The sequence below is a fragment of the Chaetura pelagica genome, unplaced genomic scaffold, assembly GCF_000747805.2.
Source record: "Chaetura pelagica isolate M959 unplaced genomic scaffold, ChaPel_1.0 scaffold222, whole genome shotgun sequence".
In the NCBI taxonomy this organism is placed as follows: Eukaryota; Metazoa; Chordata; class Aves; order Apodiformes; family Apodidae; genus Chaetura; species Chaetura pelagica.
In genome coordinates this window covers 6,094,042-6,112,925 of record NW_009952711.1, presented here as the reverse complement: position 1 = coordinate 6,112,925, position 18,884 = coordinate 6,094,042, and the positions used below count along the sequence as shown (strand labels likewise).

General features: G+C 36.0%; 1 protein-coding gene across 1 annotated transcript in view; it reads right to left on the bottom strand.

The window, feature by feature from the left end:
- WDR72 (WD repeat domain 72) overlaps positions 1 to 18,884 on the bottom strand; it is a 94,091-nt gene that overhangs the window by 24,444 nt on the left and 50,763 nt on the right. The window contains exon 17 of the mRNA XM_009994428.1: positions 16,339 to 16,444. Within this exon, the coding sequence (XP_009992730.1) occupies positions 16,339 to 16,444 (106 nt within the window). The remainder of the gene's footprint in view (positions 1 to 16,338; positions 16,445 to 18,884) is intronic.

Sequence of the window (18,884 nt, the reverse complement as noted above, 5' to 3'; positions counted from 1 at the left end):
GCTACAAGTGCTAAACATTTATGACCTATGCAATTGCTTGTGGAGTTTGTGGCCAACTGTGAAACTCTTTTGCCTCCCCAGATTTTACATATTTGTCCCCACATCCAATTTTTTAACCTTACCAACCTTGAAGTCCTTTTTATATTGTGTCAGGAGTGATGCTCATTTGCAGACAGCTGCAATATGAGTTTCCTCACCCTGCCCTGCCATTGACCTACAACCTGATCTGAAGGAACCACCTTCCTTCAGAGTGAGAAGTTATTCATTTGCCATAATACCTCTTTTTTGGGCCTTCTCAGCAAAAACTGACAATTGTATCCAAATAGCATGAGGTCTTGTGATATCAGCCCTGGTTTATACATACTGAAAAATAAACAAAAATGTTTCACTTAAGATTGACTCACAAATCAGAGGCAAGAAAATTTAAAAATGGATTTAACACATTCTTTGCTAAAAAAGTATTAGAAATTCAGACTTCTTGTTCATACACCATTTAATTTTATTCTTTATACCATCCAGCTTATTCACTGAGTAAAGTCTAGTTTTTTAGCAGTCCATTTTATGCAAGGCAGCCTTCAAATGTCACCATTGCCAGGAAACAAATGAAAAAGAGATAATCAGGGACTACAGAATAATAATTGGAAATAAATAAAATGTTTCTGATGAAAACAATTAGTCACAAACATTTTAATCTGAAATTCAGCTCAGTGTTAAAGAGACAGTTTAGAAGCACATGGTACATTTATCACAGCTCCACAGACAAGTTATTGAGCTGTCTGTGAAAAACAGAGCCAAACAGGAAAGCTTTCAGCAGAAAGCAGTGGTTGAGGTCCTTGATTGATAGAGTTAGATGATGCAAAGCTGTCTGATGGCCTTTCTGCAAAATAAAGTGAAGGAACTCAAGGTCTTTCATGACGATCTCTGACCACAGATGAACAGCTATTTTATTACAGCACAGATTGAGGTTGCACCTTAGTCCATATTCTGCCACTTTTGGATGCACACGGTTAGCTTTACCAACAATCCACTGTGTTTAACATAAGTATCTGCCATCTTTACAGGATTTTAAAAGGGACAGCAGATTGCAGTAGTTAAAAGCTTTGCCTCCATTCTGTTCATCTTTGGTGGCTGAATAAAATGTAATACTTTTATCACAGGCTTCTTACTGCAATGATAGGGCTGATTGTTCAGGGTGAAGTGCCTCATTTGAAAGATAAAGAAAAAACTCTATTGTGCTTGATAGCCAAAATCTGCCTGTGATTCACACTGGATGAGGCTGTACTGCTCTTTTAGTTTGAAAATTTCAATTTAGAGCCAAATGCTATGACCTAGTCACTTCCAGATTTCCTACATGCAGGGCATGGGTTCTCCCAATCCAGTCCATCCTTGTCACTATTCTCACATAACAGCCATAACGTGAAGCAAACAGACTGCAACATTGAAGATCAATGCATGGGCTTGAGCCCGCTTTATTCTCTAATATTAAAACAAGAATAGGAGGATAAGATTTTCTTTACTGCTCAAGTTTATAGGGATTCTGGCTCTACCAGCTTTACTCTGGATACCTCAATGCAGTTTTAGGTGCTGGTTTTAATTTCCACAGGGTTCTTTCAAATGAAGATGACCAGTAATTTTTCTCTGTTATCTAAGTCAGTCCCCAAATATTTTCTTTCTTCTTTCCACCTATTCTATGACTGTTTATCCTATACACATTTTCACATTGGCTGATGCATCTGATTTTAGAAAAGCAAGAATTCAAGAAAGAATTTTTCAGAGTATGAGTTTGACTCAGATCATGTCCTATATTAGTTGAAGTTTCTACTGCATCCATGGCTCAGGGAGTTGCTAAAGCTCTGCATTTAAGTGATGAGCCTTACCAATACCAACACATTTCCTCCCCACCTCTTTGACAGCCTTGGTTTCAAAGTCAGTGTTAATCACTGCTCCCCAAACTCTTCCTCAGAATAGCTTTTTCTTTCCATTACCTTAGTTTAATATTTACTTTAGAGGCTGCTGCCTAAATTACCTCTTGGTATGGAATTCAATGTCCCAGCTATCAAAGGACTGACAAAAGGAAACCTGCCTTGAAATTTTGACTTTGGAGTGGCTAGTTCTCAAATGCTTTTTAAACTATTTTTACTAGCACTTTTCACTAACTGCATACTAAAAACATGAATTATTTATTTTGGTATTTGGCCACAGTCACCTAGCTAGGTCAATATAACAACTGTGAACCCAGTAATCAATCAAGGCAAAGTTGAGACAACACTAAAAAACAACAGCAGAATAGCTGCAGGAATTTAGTGCTCGAAATAAACAGTATCTGTTACTTCAGGCAAAAAAAATCACTAATTCTCTGAGCTATTTAATCAAAGTACATGCAGTAGGTATGCTTTTGAAGTAGAAGAGGTGTACACAAAAATATACTTGTTAGTGACAGGCTACAAAAGCATTTTAGAATTTGAATTCACAGAACTGCCTAACGCCTTTTTCATAGTTAATGTGGTATATACATAGTTTGACCTATGTACTCAGCTTTCAACTCAGTAGTTTTTCAACAAAAAAATATCTATTTATACAATAACAGACACCATTAGCAGTTTTAAGTTCTAACATTTTAAATACCTCACTTGATATTATTTGGTTGGATTTATACTGACTGATGGCACAGGCTGCAAGTCTTGCAGGGGTTTTACACAAAAATGAGATTTAGACTATCAGCTTGGATTTTCCTCCTGTGCCATGGAAAAGACTCTCCACAGCACAACCTGACAAAAAGGAAGATGCTCTCAATTGCCTGCCTTAGATACTAGCCCAGTGGAACAGGGAAAAATGAAAATATTGACTGTTATCAGCAGAAGCAGATACTGGGAAATAAAAGAGATTTCTGTCTTGAACTTCAAACTGATTTTGTGTTTCTTAGCATAAAATACTTCTAGAGCATTTAAAATTATTTCCAAGTATTATTTCTCTCTGATTTATATCGGGAACACTTTAAGATATTTTGACAGCCTAAAGGCTGAACTATGATAAGGATTGCCTTATTACATCGTTCTGTTGCATAAATTAAATCCTGGAATAAAAACCCTTTAAAAACAAAACACCACATCTGGTTCATATAAATAAAGGTGTTTTAAAAACCTCTATTGACTTTTTCCATATTATTAAGCTTTTTAGATGAATCTAGTTGTTAAATGGTTGTTCTAGTAACTGGCCTGTCATCTGGAAATGTTCTTAGATTGTTTTTTTGACACAATGTCCCTGCAGAAAGTTGGGCAGTGTGACATAAAGAGCACAGGTTTGCCTATCACACTGATTACTTGATGTAATAGTAAGCAAGCTTAAGTGAACTGTGTGTCTTCAATCTTTCCAATCACTTAGGGATGGGCACCAGAGGATACCATCCATCATCCATGGCCTGAAACATATGGTGCATCAGCAATCTTAGGCTGACCTAAATGATAGTAAAAGCTGCTACGTTGTTCACAATAAGAAATTGTTGTCCACTGAATTACAGGTTTGTGATTAGATTGCTAACATGGCCAACTTGATGTATAAGTGAAGTGTCCAGGAAAGATATTCCCCAGGATCCTTTGAAGATTAATTTATACCCTTGAAATGTTCACCAATCACAAAATGAAAAAATATGTCAAGATATTTTTCTTGCGAACAAAAAAAGCACTGCAGTGGTAACAGCTATTAATTTATTTTTGGCAGTTTTAGCCAATAGAATTCAATAAACAAGGTTCTTAAAGGTGGGGTTTTTTGTTGTTGTTGCAAGGCTTTTATTGCTTGACTTCTAAAAGCACTGAGCACTACAACATTATATTTTATAAGAGGGCAGCTCCCCCCACATTCTCCTCTAAAATCTCATATAGTTGCAAATATCACAGAAAGACAGCTGGAAATATTATTCATTTTGTGTTATTATATTCCTACCTAATGGATAAATATAAAACAATATTAGGTATCTATTTTTAAGATAGGAAATATACTGCAATATATCTGACCATTGATCCAAAAATTATCAATCTTGCTTCTTCATAAAGTAGATTATGCTCATGAAGTTACTCATTCATCAAATCCAGAAAAAAACATCCACATGACATAGTCTAGGTTCAAACTGCAATATCAACTTTGGTGGGACTTGGGGGGCCAGTGAGGGAGAGGTAGGAGGGGTGGCTGTATCATTCCAGTGTAACCCTATGCCCTAAATCTTCATTAGGTAGTGGAACACAAAATGGTGAAAGGCATATTTTAAGAGGCAAAAAGATGAAAAAAACAAACCTTGCCTTATAACATCTGTGAAACACATTAGAGCATAAGTACAAACAACACACATTTGCGCTGACCACCCCAGATGGATCACAAAAATCCTCCAGGGTGAGGAAAATGATTCCTCTCTAAGCCATGGAACATCAGAAAAATTGTTTTGCAAATATGGATGCTACACACAACTATCACGAGAAGACTGGAAACAAAGGTTTTCTCCAGCCTGTCCATCAATCTATTATTTTTTGTGAGATGTCTGGCTGTTCCCATACACGAGGTAGATCTGCTTGCTTTATCTGCTAGATGAGACCTTCTCCTACTGATGTGTTAGCTTTATTTCTAGTCTGTCTGTTGCTGATGTAGCCATTGCCCACATGCAAGTCCTATTTTAAAACATTTCTAATCATGCAGCTAAATAAATTTCATTACAGAAAAGCACAGGTTTACGCTCAGGATCCTTTTTTATGATTCATTAATATAGTCTATGTCTAGCAGTGTAATTCATATAATACACCATATATCCTACCTTGACATGGATAACAATGGTCACTAATAAAAAGGCCTCCTTTGCAACCTTCTGAGAGGCACATACTGATTAAATAACATTCTTTTCTGTGGGATGAGCATGGCCTTAATCTGCTAAAATTATCCAAAGAACACCTATTTGAAATGCCTTCCTAACATATAAAAATGCTACTCTTTCCTGAAAACACAAATTAAAACCAGTGCCTACTTAACTTACACAATAAAAAAAAATGGATTGTCTTTTCAGTCACGACAAAGATTTATGTTCATTGTCAGCATTAAACTCTCCAGTCTAAAGAGATGAAAAACCTTGACAGCACTCCATTACCAAAAGAAACGGAAAATTTAGTGTCAGAACATGATCAGAACATAAACTGAGCAGGCTTGCTTTCCTTCTAGCAGATATATTTTGTTCCTTTCTTTTTACATTTAACTGTTGAGGTTAAAGGAAAAAAAGAAAGGAAAAAGGAAATCCAAAACCTATCCTGATACAAGTCTGGTGAAGAAAAGAATTCACTGACCACCTATTCATTATGTTATAGAAATAGCTCCTGGATTCAGGTTCCTACTTCACCCTCTTCACTTAGGCTATCTGAGCATCTTCTAGCAGTGCAGCAGGTGATGCAACTAACATCCATCATATGAGAACAATCCAGGCACCTTGTCTTTAGGGAATTAGTGATAGGTATCTTAAATGTGATACAAGTCGAATTTTTTCAAGAGTAGGGCAAAAATATCTTCTGCTGATAGACTTTGAATTTTTGAAAAAAATTCCTCAGAGGTACTGGAAAGGTTTCAGTATTCATTAACACATGAATTGCCATCATTATTAGGGTCTACAATGGAAGAACTAAAACAATACTGAAGGTCAGTCAGGATACTTGGTGGATCTAACTTTGGGGCTTATAATAAAGCATAGGCTGAAATACTAAATATGAACCAGGCATGAGAATAATAGACACAATACACTTCTGAATTTCAGAATTTGAAAGTAATCTTGTGCTGGTTAGTTTCATGTACTATCCAAATATTAAATAGTATTTATATTAACCATGTTTATCTGCTTTGAAATAACAGTGAGCTGTTATTTAAAAAGCAAAATAAATTCTGGATTACATGAGAGAAATGAAACAAAATGTACTAAGACTTCTAAAGATGTGTGAAGGTTCAGAAGAACACACAGATTAACACATTCTCCATCACGAAATTTAATAGTTCTGTTGATATACATTCTACATAGTGATGGATATATATGTACCTCCAACTGGTTCAATACTTTCTTGATAAGCTTGACAGGCCAGAAAGGTTTATTTTGAGTTATTTCCATTTTTTGTTTGCTGAGGCAGATGTCTTGCTCTCTTATTGAGACAAGCACTGCTCAGTTGTGTTGCTCTGCTGGGTGACTGTTAGCTAGTCTCAGCTTCAATGGCATTAATGAAGACTTGCACAAATGAAGTATTTCTATCTTTCAGCACATTTTTCACAAGAAAAGATGGGAAAATTCCATCTTACTGACAACTATTAGCAGTACATTGAAGTAATTTCTCTCTTTCAGCAAGGAATTTTTTTTTAACAAACAATACTATTAAGGCATTTAACTTGTCTTATTGCCAGATTATTATAATACTTTTCAGATCAATATTTGAGTTGACTTAATTTTTTAATTCCCTTTTATATAAATTGGGGAGTCAGATATTCTGAAATTCAAGGACAGGAACATTAGAGTTACACTAGGTTCAGGAATTAGTTCTGTATCTTCTAAAAGATTCAAAACCACAAGATCTAAAATTAGGAGATATGTAGCCACTTCCTTCACAGATCCTAAAAATAAATAAAGGGTATTCTGATTACATAAGGCAAGACAAACCAAAGCACAGGAAAAATGTTCAGTGCACATTGCAGATTGATCTGGCTTCTCATTGGCCCAGGACAACACAAGCCAACTGCAATCAAAACCTCTCAGCAAGATTTTATTGCCCACAATAAGCAAGTCAGGCAACACAGCCCACAGAGAAAAAATACTACCAAAGTCTTGCAAAGCTTTTCCAAGCAGGCAGCAATATAATCACGTAGCATTAAGGCAATAAAAAAAGTCTTCTACCTGGGAATCATTCCTGTTATCCATCCTTTTCTGAACCATTTCTTTGTCAGAGAAGCATCCAGCCTTCCAGTCCTTCCAAGGCAGGACCTATTTCAGTTTTTCCTGACCTTTGTGTACCCATAACACTATGTGAACATCAAACAACGACAACAACAAAAAAAAGTAAAGAAGTCAAGTAATAAATATACTATCAGGATGCTGGAGATTACAGAACATTAGTACAGCCCAGGAAAACCCTAGAGGGGAGTGTTATTGTAAATACACCCTGGGTGTTCTGGTGTTGTGCTGCTCTGCTCTGTGGCTGTTAGCACAGGGCCAAGTTTCATAACTACCCATGGACTTTACAGAGGAGCACTTGCCCCCCAGTCTGCTTCTCATAACAGACCCATGATAGGAAATCTCCAGCTCTACAGGAATTATTAGCACAACAAATTCTAGAGGAAGCACTATGTTTAGAACCAAAATTTCTGGGTTGGTTTTTGGTGGTTTGTTTGGGGTTTTTTTGCTGTTTTATTCACAACTTTTTTAGAGAAGCTGGGTGAGTGGAAGAAGAATAAAGAGAGAAGCAAGGAAACACCACTAAGGCCTGTGAGCTACTTTGTGTGGACATGAGACAGTAAAGGATTTGAGTAGTTTTAGTGTTGCTAGTAGGGCAAACTTGAAATTATGACACACGGAATTAAAACATTACATTGTAACACTTATTTTCCATGGTACATCTCTTCCAGCTCTAAGGGAACACTAGGAGGCTTGTTTGACACGTGGGTCTTAATACTAACTTACTCATAAAAAAGCAGACTTCCAGCTACACTATTAGGATTACAAATTATATGCTCCTGACCAGTCTCACCACTGTGTTTGACTAAGTACAATACAGGAAAGGAGATATTAAGGGAGCAAGAAGTAACAAATAGTGGCTCTTCAAAAAACTTAAGACAGAGAATATCAAGGTTTGCTCCAAAAAAGCTGAGAACATTGCTTTACACATGGAGTACTTGTGTCTCCTTCACTTGTTATTCAGAAGTCCCAGCTCCGAAGCAGCTTGCAAATATTTGGAATATTTTTTAGAAAAGGTTCTTTGGAATCTTTTTCAAATCTTTGTACTTTGCCAGTACCAAATGAACTTCTAAACAAGAAACAGAGACTAAAAATGAACCAATTATCATTTTCTATGTCTGTATTAACTACCTGAAAAAAAAAACCATTACATTTAAAGATCTAAACGGAAGGTATATTAGAGATTCCTTCCATTCAGTAAATGCTGGGAAAAAAAACACAGAACAAAAACTGTCCAAACTCTAGTGTGGATTTGAACATGGAATACATGTCATCCTCGCTCCCTCCTGGACCAGTGAATCGTATCCTTCCTAATGTTTTGGAGGAGTCTGAGATGGCGCCTGTAAAATTTGATTTTGTGTAAAAATACACACCAAATCTGATTGCTGATACATTAAGGAGTTATCTGGTAAAATATATGACGCATGGAATGAAATAAGCTGTAGTTCTAAAACGAGTCTTTAACCTTACTTCCTTTAGTACCTGACCACTAATATTAAGGACTACTGGATCAAAATACAGTTCTAATTGGATATATAAGACATGATACAGTGGTACAGTTAAACCACAGGTTAGAATGCTAAAATACATCATTGATTTGCATTCTTTTACTGGAAATATTTGTAATATGAAGCTAGGATATAATACACTCAATTTTAATGCATATTCAGTACAGAGGAAAGCCACTGCTGTCACCAGCTTATACTCCAAGTCCATTCATCAAACAAATGCTAGATTAATTGTTTTGCTGTTTCACAGACTAAAATGAGATTACAGATGAATGTAATTCTCATTAACACTGATGAAATGTTGATTATACAATAATTTCCTTGCATTCCTTGTTGCTAATGCACACACACAAAACTGGCCTGCTCAAGAATTTTTAAACACAGCCTGAAGTAAGTTTAATGACTTTTGTTGCATACGTTAACTTGTCCAAGAGCACTTCAGGTTCCATCTATGTCACCGTTTGACTCAGGTCCAACAACAATGCTCTCAATCCCCTCCCCCCCACACCCAGGTAGGGAAGGAGAGAGAGAAAAAGAGAGAGACTTGGCTGGATTGAAAACTAAACTACACAGCTTTCATTAAAACACTAATGAATGATACAATAAAATATATACAATAATATACAGGTATATTCAGGTATGGGCAAAAGCCTCTCGCCTCCCCCCACCCCAGCAACTCCCACTGCACTTCCCTGAACTGGGAAGAGTCCCGAGGAATCCTGGAGCTGCTGCTGGAGAAAGCAGAGAGTTATGGGGGTCAGGAGATCTCGAGCCTAAGGGTCGACGGTGATGGATGAACAGAGTCCTCCCTGGACGCCAGCCATGGACGGAAGAGAAGGGAAGAAAAAGAAGGAAGGAAGTTGTCTTCTGTGATCTCTGACCTTCCTTTGAGCTTACGTAGATATATGGAATGGAATATCTTTGGCCAATTTTGCTGTCTGTCTAACTCAGCCTCCTACGGGGGGGTCACAGATCTCCCCATAGTGTCTGAGCCGGCAGAGTGCAGGTGCGGCCTTGAAGCCTCAGTAGTTAGAAAAACATTCCTCTGTCTTAGCAGCCTAGCAGAACACACTGTTGCTAGTTACAAGAAAGCTTAGTGAAGGAAAAAAAAAAAAAAAAAAAAAAAAATCAGTAAAAAGAAAAATTGGCTTCATCCTGGCTTAAACCAGGACAATCTAAAAAACCCTTTTTTCTTATTGGCTGAAATATTTGCACTAATATGAAGAGCATATCAGTGAATATGAAGAACACAGTGGACAGGGCAATTTCATTGTGCAGATAACTTTTAATGTTCTTGTTTCTCAGTAAAAAAGGAAGTGAAAGATAGGAATGTAAAGGAATAAAACAGTCTGGAATAATCCAGGTGGAAGATTTAACAAGCAACAGGAGGAATGTGTTAAACTTGAAAAATGTGAGAGATGCCAGACAGGAAGATATCTGAAACCAAAAGTCAAACCAGTTGAAAAGTAACAACTGCAAGAAAATGTTGTAGTGTTTGGTTCAAATGTTGTTCTAAAACATGGAAATACTTCGAAGCACAGAGAGACGATATAGGAAGAGAAACAGTTTCAATCAATTTCATTTGAGATACTATGTTTTAATCACAGATAATGTAAGGTTCAGGAAGACACTGTAGTTTATACATTTTGGAAGATCCATGTATGAAAAGAATTCCTGAAGTGTAAAGATTTATTCATGTCAACATTCTCACTCATTTTTACCAAAACCTATTCTTACCTCATGATAGCAGCCCAATTCAGATCTCAGTTTAAATGAGCGGAACACTGGTTTGACCTAAGCAGATCAGCTCTCGCTACATTTTCTGAACAGATTTTTAATGTAACAGAGATGTTGTTCTTGAAAAGAATTTAGGGTTGGTTAATTTAAAATGTAACTTATTTACTACTAAGTGCAGTCTATTCGTCACATTGCACTTTTTGGCCACTGGAAGCATAAGCTCTGTAGACCTCTAGATCTTGATAAGCCAAAAGGAAGATACTTAATCTCAATGCCCTTGAAAAATGGAACTAGTCTGAGAAAGCAGTAGGATATACTACTAGTTCCTCTAAAGCAATACACTCTTTAAACAGCCTGTATAGGGTAAATCACCTTAGATTCCTTCAAATATCTGCAGATAAAGAAAACCCAAACCACTTAATTTTGTGAGTTTTAAAAATAGATTATAAAAGCCAACAGAAACCCTTCACTTTTTTTCCTTTAGAATATGTCATTTGTCTTTAGTTTTCTTCCAGACATGTACTTTTCTTCTGAACTGTCAGTTTTCTTTCATGTGACTTGAATGTGCTAAGAATGGAGCATTTACTCTTATGCTCTTCAAAACTCATGCTGCTGGAATACCCAGATTCTTAACTATTTGTGAATTTAATGTTTTCTTTCAATCCAAAATCATGCACACAGTCAAAATTTTCTCGTTTCCTAGTTCCAACACATCTCAATAACCTTTATCACACCAGAAATAGGAACAAATTCTATTATTGGATTTTTTTAAAATCAGCAACCAGTTTCTTGGTTGCAGTTTCCATTGGAAAACCAGTAACCTTTTGTACTTGACCACATTGCCATACTTCCATTATAGTTTTACTCTCCATTTTCCTAGACTGTTTTTTTACCTCCAGTTCCTTTATTATTATTCTTATTCTTCTCTGCTCTTTAGCCTTTTGTTTTGTTTATCAGAAATCCTCCCATGAGGTTCCCTGCCCTCCACCTGCGACTTAATCCCTGCTTGTACAGGTAAGTCAATCCTCAAGACAAGAGAGATTTCCCAAGAGCTGCAGAAATAGCTTTCATTTTCTGTTATGTGCATTTCTAAGACTGCAGCACATTCTGTCTGGACATCTTTTACGAGATTTTGCTCAATGACTTGATTCTTGTTGGGTATGGAATCCAGTCACAGCAAGGCAAGCAGTTTCAAGGACTGAATACACGTCACAAGCCAAAATCCAAACTTGAAACCAGTGCATAAGGGAAATTTAAGGATATGAGGATATATGTACACTTATCTGAATGTAAAATTTTAAGCCAGAAATTGATTCCTCAGACGTTGTTCAAGTTCTCTGGGTATGTAGCATTTCATCAGAACACGAGAAATACAATTTAAATCCAAGTTGTTACAGTAAATAAAAGCATTCATGCATTTTACTCCCCTAAAAGTTATTTCCCCAGCAATCAGGAAACCAAAGATAAACCATCATTGAATCCCTGTGTAATCTTTGTGGTATCAATGGTGCAAATAAACCAACACTAAGAATTACAGCTGGGTTTGGGGTGTTTTTTGCTTGTTTAAATACAAGTCAAAATGTGTATTTGGACTAACATGAAAAAGCTGCAGCTTGTAACAAGATGACAATACGAAAGAAGAAATCAGAAATAGAACAACCCTCCTTCTTATCTGCACTTCCTTGACAAAACCTTAAGACTTTGCAGGCAGGAAAGAAAGAAGATTAATTTGCTACACAGAAAGACACTGTCACAGAATTACTTCCTGAGAGTTGACATAAAAAAAAAAAGTTGTCTGCAACTGGACAGATTTCTGAGACCCAGACAATAGAAGTGTTTGAAATCCTCTGCTGCAGGTCACTACACTTTCCTAGTGAACAGAAGCTGTTATATCCCGCCTTTCATTGATTTACCATTACTGAATGGATTCCTCATTTTAACAACACATATTGTTATATTCTAGATAAGTCTGACAATTCTTTACACTAACCTATGGAATTCAATTGCCACCATTAATTTCACTCTGGTATTTATCAGCAGAAGCTTTTTTACTGCAAGAACCAATTTATTTAATTGAATAGTTTAAAGAGCTCCAAAACCACACACAAAAGATGAGGTTATAGCTAATAGCTTTCAAATATACTTAAAAGCTTGAATCATTAGCAGTTTCTTAAACTAGAAATTTTTAAGTGCAAACCAGAATTTATTGCAAGCTAGTCTTAGTGGTGTGATTTTTCACAAATCTAAGAGGCAATTAAAATAATACTCCGTATTAAGAAATAAGGCCTGTACTTCATGGTTTTCCTTCACTTGTTTTTAGCATTACTGAAATGTCACATACATCAGTTCCTCAATTTAGTACCTGAGCATGAACATCTTAAACAAACTTATGCTCAGCATTTTCTTAAAAAAGCAAATAAATCCAGCTCTTCACATTTTACAAAAGAATTGAGGCACAATACCAGAAGTGGTGTGCTGTATTGCTGTTTCAGGTAATATAGTTTTGGCTCCCTATACATTAGAAGAAAAAGACATCCAAAGATCATAGAATGTCTTGGATTGGAAAGGACTTCTAAATGTCATCCTACAAGGCCATCCCCCTTCCATAAGCAGGGATGTCTCCAACTAGAACAGATTGCTCAGAACCCAATTAATCCTGACCTTGAATGTCTCCAGGGATGGGGCCTCCACCACCTCTCTAGGCAACCTGTTCCAGTGACCCACCATCCTCATGTTTAAGAACTTCTTCTTAATGTCCAACCGAAATCTACCCTTTTTTTAGCTTAAAACCATTAGCCCTTGTCCTATTGTTACATACTCAAGAGACATACGTTACAAGATGAGACATAGGAAACTGCTTCAGAGCAGTAGCTACAAGGCTATCAAAGTCCTACATGTAACACCTGGCAATGAGGGAATCTCATTTTTAACTCTTATCCTTGCAAATATTTTGAAATTTCCATGAAACATGAAGAATTTCTATAGATGAGTCACTGCAGAATACCTTGGGGATATACAATGAATTACTGTTGAGGAAGATATGGCTTCAAATCAGCTGCAGGAAGAACTATACAATTTCTTTGTATCTAACCACTGGGCAAATGAGAGCAGTGGTGCTACCACAGTCTTTCCTCTGATCAAAGAAGTTCTGCACATGGCTGGGTATGGACTGGGCATGTAAGACCTATGATCAAATACTGAAAATAAAAACAAATGGAGAATGGCAGTAAACCTAGTTCCTCTACGTTTACACAAGGAAAAGTTTGTAAACAGGTTCTTAAGGTTTTGAAATCACTGCCTCTGACTCACATGGCAGTGGAAAACAACACCACACTGAAAATGCTAAGTGGTACAATTAACCTGAAATCATTGGTGTTTAGAGAAAAGGCAAGAAGGGATAAAGCACAATGTACTTTTTCAGAATTATGATAAATGTCAAAAAAATTAGGGAAAACCTCAGCTTCATTTAAGAGCTGAAGCAAAGCTTGCAGAAATCAATGGTAAGATTGCTATCAGTATGTTTGGAACAGCTCCAAAATCATAATCTCTGACATTAACATAAAGAAACTGCAACTGTTTGCATTTGTATTTCCTTTTAACAACAATAGGAGAATGTACTAGGACAGAACACGTTTAACCCTTTCTCTGCATGGTTTACATGATTAGCTTTTTAAAATTACTTATCTTTGTTTCTGAAAATTATATTTAGCTTGAGGTTTCTTTCTAAAATTCAGTTAAACAATTCTGTCTGTGTGGAACCACAGAGAAAAACATGACATTTTAAATTATTCAGCAAGCAAAGCTTTTGCCTAAATATTATTACCCAAAACCATGAAGTAAGGATGCCAAAACTTCCTAAGGAATAAGAAGCTTTATGAAAAAACAACTATTTAATATACTATAAACATTGAAGATAATAGAAACTGAAGGTCAAATCCTGAAAGTTATATCTTTAAACAAAAAAATACAAAACACAACAAAACCAAAACAAAACTCCAACACAACCCACTTCTATTTACTTCAATAGAAATTTGTTGAATTAAACACAATTAAACATGGCCAGATAAAATAAATTAATTTCAATTTAAAAAATCCTTACAACACAATGATGATGGCAGCCAAGATTCTGATCTTGGTCACAGTGCACAATCCCAGGCTTAAATTCTGACTTTAAAACCTGAAACAATATTTAACTTTTATCTTGATGTGGCACAAGATGACAGCTACTTTACAACCACTAAATACAGAGTATTTAATAAGACAACACACCTATCAGACAAATGACTGTGGCCAGACATAATTACTTGTCTCAGTAATTACACTGATTGTGGACTTGCTCCTGGCTGGGTTTTTAATAATTTCTGCATATTATCATATGCCACAAATAGTTTTTACTCTGTAACATAGTAGAAATCACAAAATGTGTTCAATTCTGAATAAACCCACCAATTTTTTCAGTACTTATTAGAAAATCATACAAACCAAAACATGAATATCAGTGCTATTTACATACTGCAATGAATAATGTAACAAGCAAAACCAAGAATGGAAATTAGAACAAAACTAATACAGTATTAAATACTCTCAGTGTAACATCGCTTTCTCTCTCTTTATATATGTCTTCTGCCTATTCCGTTGCTCAATACTGATATGTCAAAAAATCCTAGCTGCTTTACAGGATGTATTTATGTAGCTCACATAATAAAGTATTAAAGTTCTAGCTAGTATAAATGCATACAAATGCTGTGCTTGTTCTAGCAAAGCAATTTTCTAGTTGTTGAATAACCTTCAAATAATAAGGTTAAAACCGAAATGACAGTAAAAAACCTTTACTAGATGCACGAACAACTAAATCCCCTATTTCAATGGGCAGAAAGCTAAAATAACTCCCCTGAATTAATAATTAAGTATTAAAGCTCACACAAGCTAAGAATTAAACAACCATTGACTACTAGACTCTTGTGATATGCCAGCACTCTACATCACAGAAAGGTTTTTCCTCTAGTGTAGAAGGTTTTGAAACAAACCCCAAGACGGAACAAAACCGGAATTTGCAAAGAGCTGAATTTGCAACTTCCAGTTAGCCCCACTTTTGCTGTAACCCATGTCAAACTCTACACTGAAATCCACCCTGAACATGCAGAAATTTTGAAACCAAATCCATAGGCAATCTTTACAGCTAGTGATGTTTTAGTTACAATGCATCTTGTCTTAAACCACATAAAAATATTCAATGTAATCTTTAGCATAGGCAAAGTAGAAACTCATATATGATAATTACTGAAACTGTTTGAGTTTCACCATATTCCAACAGTCCAAATTATAAGGACACCATTTTGTTTTGTGGCCTGAAGTATCACTGATCATTGTTAGTACCCTAGAACAAGCAGATCACTAACAAATTTTTATGACAGACACAGACACTGAATAAGATTATAAATTAGTTTCTCAAGAAAAGATTCACTAATAAGATTGAATCTAAAATATAGGTCACTTAATTATAAAACTAAGCTAATGGGCTAAAAAAATAGTATAACTTAACAAATTCAGATTACATCTTTATTACTGTAAACATTAGCACCATTGTAAAGTTGCAAAAAGTAAGCTTCTTGTAAAATGAAATGATCTAACTGTAAAATGCATTTGATATCTTCTTGCAGGGAGGTTATTTATAAAAGAAAAATATTCTGTATTATGAGGTCATAAAATTTAAGCAATTGATTTTTCTGTGTCAGTTCTGATGTTATTGAAAAAATAAATTAATAAAACTTCTTTTCAAAATGATTTCCTGATTCTGTTTCAAAAACACTGCAGATGTATTTGCAATACTAGAATTATCACACAACCAAACTATCATACCTTTTCTTTAATGTTCAGAAATTATGAGAAAGCATGAAATTCTCCCTGACAATCGTAGGAGAAACTCACGGCCTGAGAAGGTCAGAAATAGATCATTTGCCTTGTTTTACACAGAAATTATCTCTCGTGAACCCACACTCCTAACTTGTCCTGAGTACTAGAGAAAGTTATTCTTTTAGAAGAATAACTCCTACATGGTATTTCCACGTACATAGCAAAGAAACATGTTTAATGTGTTGCAAATCCCTCCCCTCATTTGTGGCAGTGTCTGTAACTCACCAGTGCCATTTTCTCCCAAGGGCTCTCTGCAGGTCTCCGTCTGTCTCAAGGTGTTCAGAGTCCTCTGAACTTCTGCCAGCAGCACTGCTTGCATTGCCTCAATCATCTATCATAAATGCAAATCAGTATTGGATGGTAACTTCAGCTATTCATTTAAGCATCTGAAAATTTTAAACAACAACTACAAAACCTTAGGACTGTTCCAGTCATTCTGAAGTACAAGAGACTTCTCAAAAGACAGAATCAACCTATTGTTTCCAGGAGAGACTTTATCAATTAGTTCCAGGGATTACTCTTCTCTTCAGAATGAGTGGGTCTGAGGAGAGAAGTCAATTGACATCACTCCTGGTTATTGCTCAGGCCATAACCTGTACAGGGCTGAGCCTTGCAGAAACAGCCTCCCAGACCCCTTCATAGCACAGTCACATCAGGGTGCAAAATCAAAAAAGGCTGATCAGAACATCAGACTTGTATTATCCAGTCTGTTGTACTCTAATTCTGGTTAGCAATTGACAGCGGAGTTGTCACTTTTTTGTCACTTTTACTGAAGTCAGCTGGCTTCAGGTAAAGTCAAATGGTGTTAAAACAAATGTATCCAGAGTTTGTTAGAGAAATTATCATAAACTCTGGCATCAGTGAAGTTACTTATTAGCACTACTCTCTGCAATGCCATTTGACATCAAGGGGTTTATTCTTTGAAAGCAAAGTCCTTTGTAAGATATTTCAGTTTCATCCCACCTTATTTTAGATATTAATGGAAATGAAGTAACTGAAATGAAAAAAATACAGGTGCTCTGCAATAATAAATGGAGATAAGAAAACCCTGAGATTACTCGTTCCTCTTAAAATCTCAGCAGTCTCTCCATGGTGTCTGTCTTCCACTGTTGAAAAAGGAGGTTAAAGCAAGCAACTACATTCCTCATGCAGATGATTATGTCAGAGACCTATACCACCTAAATGTGTTACTGACTGTTTTCCTAAGGGGAGACTGTGCTACGTAGCCAGCCAAAAAGGAATTCTGCAACACTAGGATGGCAGTGGAGGATTTCCAAATCAGGACCTGTTGTACACTGAAGCTGTATAAATTGATATGCTATCATTTGAAGACTAAGGAGCCAGGAAGAACAAGGAACTAATTATCAAATAAATCTTTCTGTGGAGAAAAATATCCTTTTATCTGCTAGAGGTAACAGTAGGCAAAATGGTTTCATAGCACTGCAGTTTACCTATTCTGGTAACTTTTAAAGTTTTAACTTAATGTTTACCCTTTCAGTCTGAAAGGTATCATAAAGCTTCAAGAATATAATATTATTAAAAACAATTAACATATAGCAAATACTTATCACAGACACAACTGAGGAACAGGCTATTTTAAATACAGACCAAGAACAATCAAGAACAGAAATACAACCACTGTTTCCTCACATTAAATGTTTCAGGGCAAGTCTGAAAAGAGGAGCACACCTGAAGTAATTTCTAGGTGAAATGGGAGTATGGCAGCAACAAGCTATATTTTATTTGAGAGAAAGGCAAAATGCATGAAGATGACCTTTCCTTTAAAATCACCTGGGGAAAGTAAAACCTAGAAAAATATCTAAAAAAAATATATGCACTTTTAAAATTTAAGACAGAAAAAGACCTCGGTCAGCCCTTCAACTTCAGCAAGTCAGTAGACCCCTGATCAATCATTTCAGTGGGTTTTTTTCAGCTTGCTTGTTTGCACAGAATCTGTTACAGTACTGTAAGGAGATGAGGAATCAATAAACAGCAAGTCCTTTGGGTCACGTCTGAGAGTCAGTATCCTCCACTGACAATAACAATAAAAATAAAAGTTTTTAGAAGCAGGGTAACTGGTGATGCTTGAGTAGATGAGTGCTTAATCATTCTGCTCAGGATTAATAAATTGGCAAAAAAAAAAATGTGTCTGTATAAAAAAAAGGTTTAATAAAGGCACCCTAGTCTCAACAAAACTTATGACTTTGTATAAATCACTGGTTGATGAATAGTCACACCTATTGCCAACATTGTAAAGTATTTTGAAAGTTAAATTGTTTATGGCAGCTTGGCTGCAAACAATCCAAAATCTGCACTACAAAGCAGGTTAACAAAGCTTATTGCAACTACGACACACCTTATCTTCCTGCACACAAACCTCCTATGGTAGATAAAACAATTCTCTTCATATAAACTGGTCAATCACTAAATGCATTGGAAAACACAAATACATATATCTCACATAATGAGCTATGTTGCAAACACAAGTTTTATGGCTACACAAATCAGCTCTATAAATATATTTGGTGGCTGATCAGGTCAACAGGAGTTTATTTGGATTTTACAGAATCACTGAGGCTAGAAAAGACCTGTGAGATCAAGTCCAGCCTATATGGCAATTGCAACTATTGAAACTGATGTTCTCTACTAGAGTTTTTTAATTAAAAACATTTTTAAAAAGGAAAAAATATTTTTGTGAGAGAAAGGGGGGCAGCTTATGAGGAAAGCAGAATGCTGAGGTAATATAGAAGATGTGCAGAAAGTAGGGATAT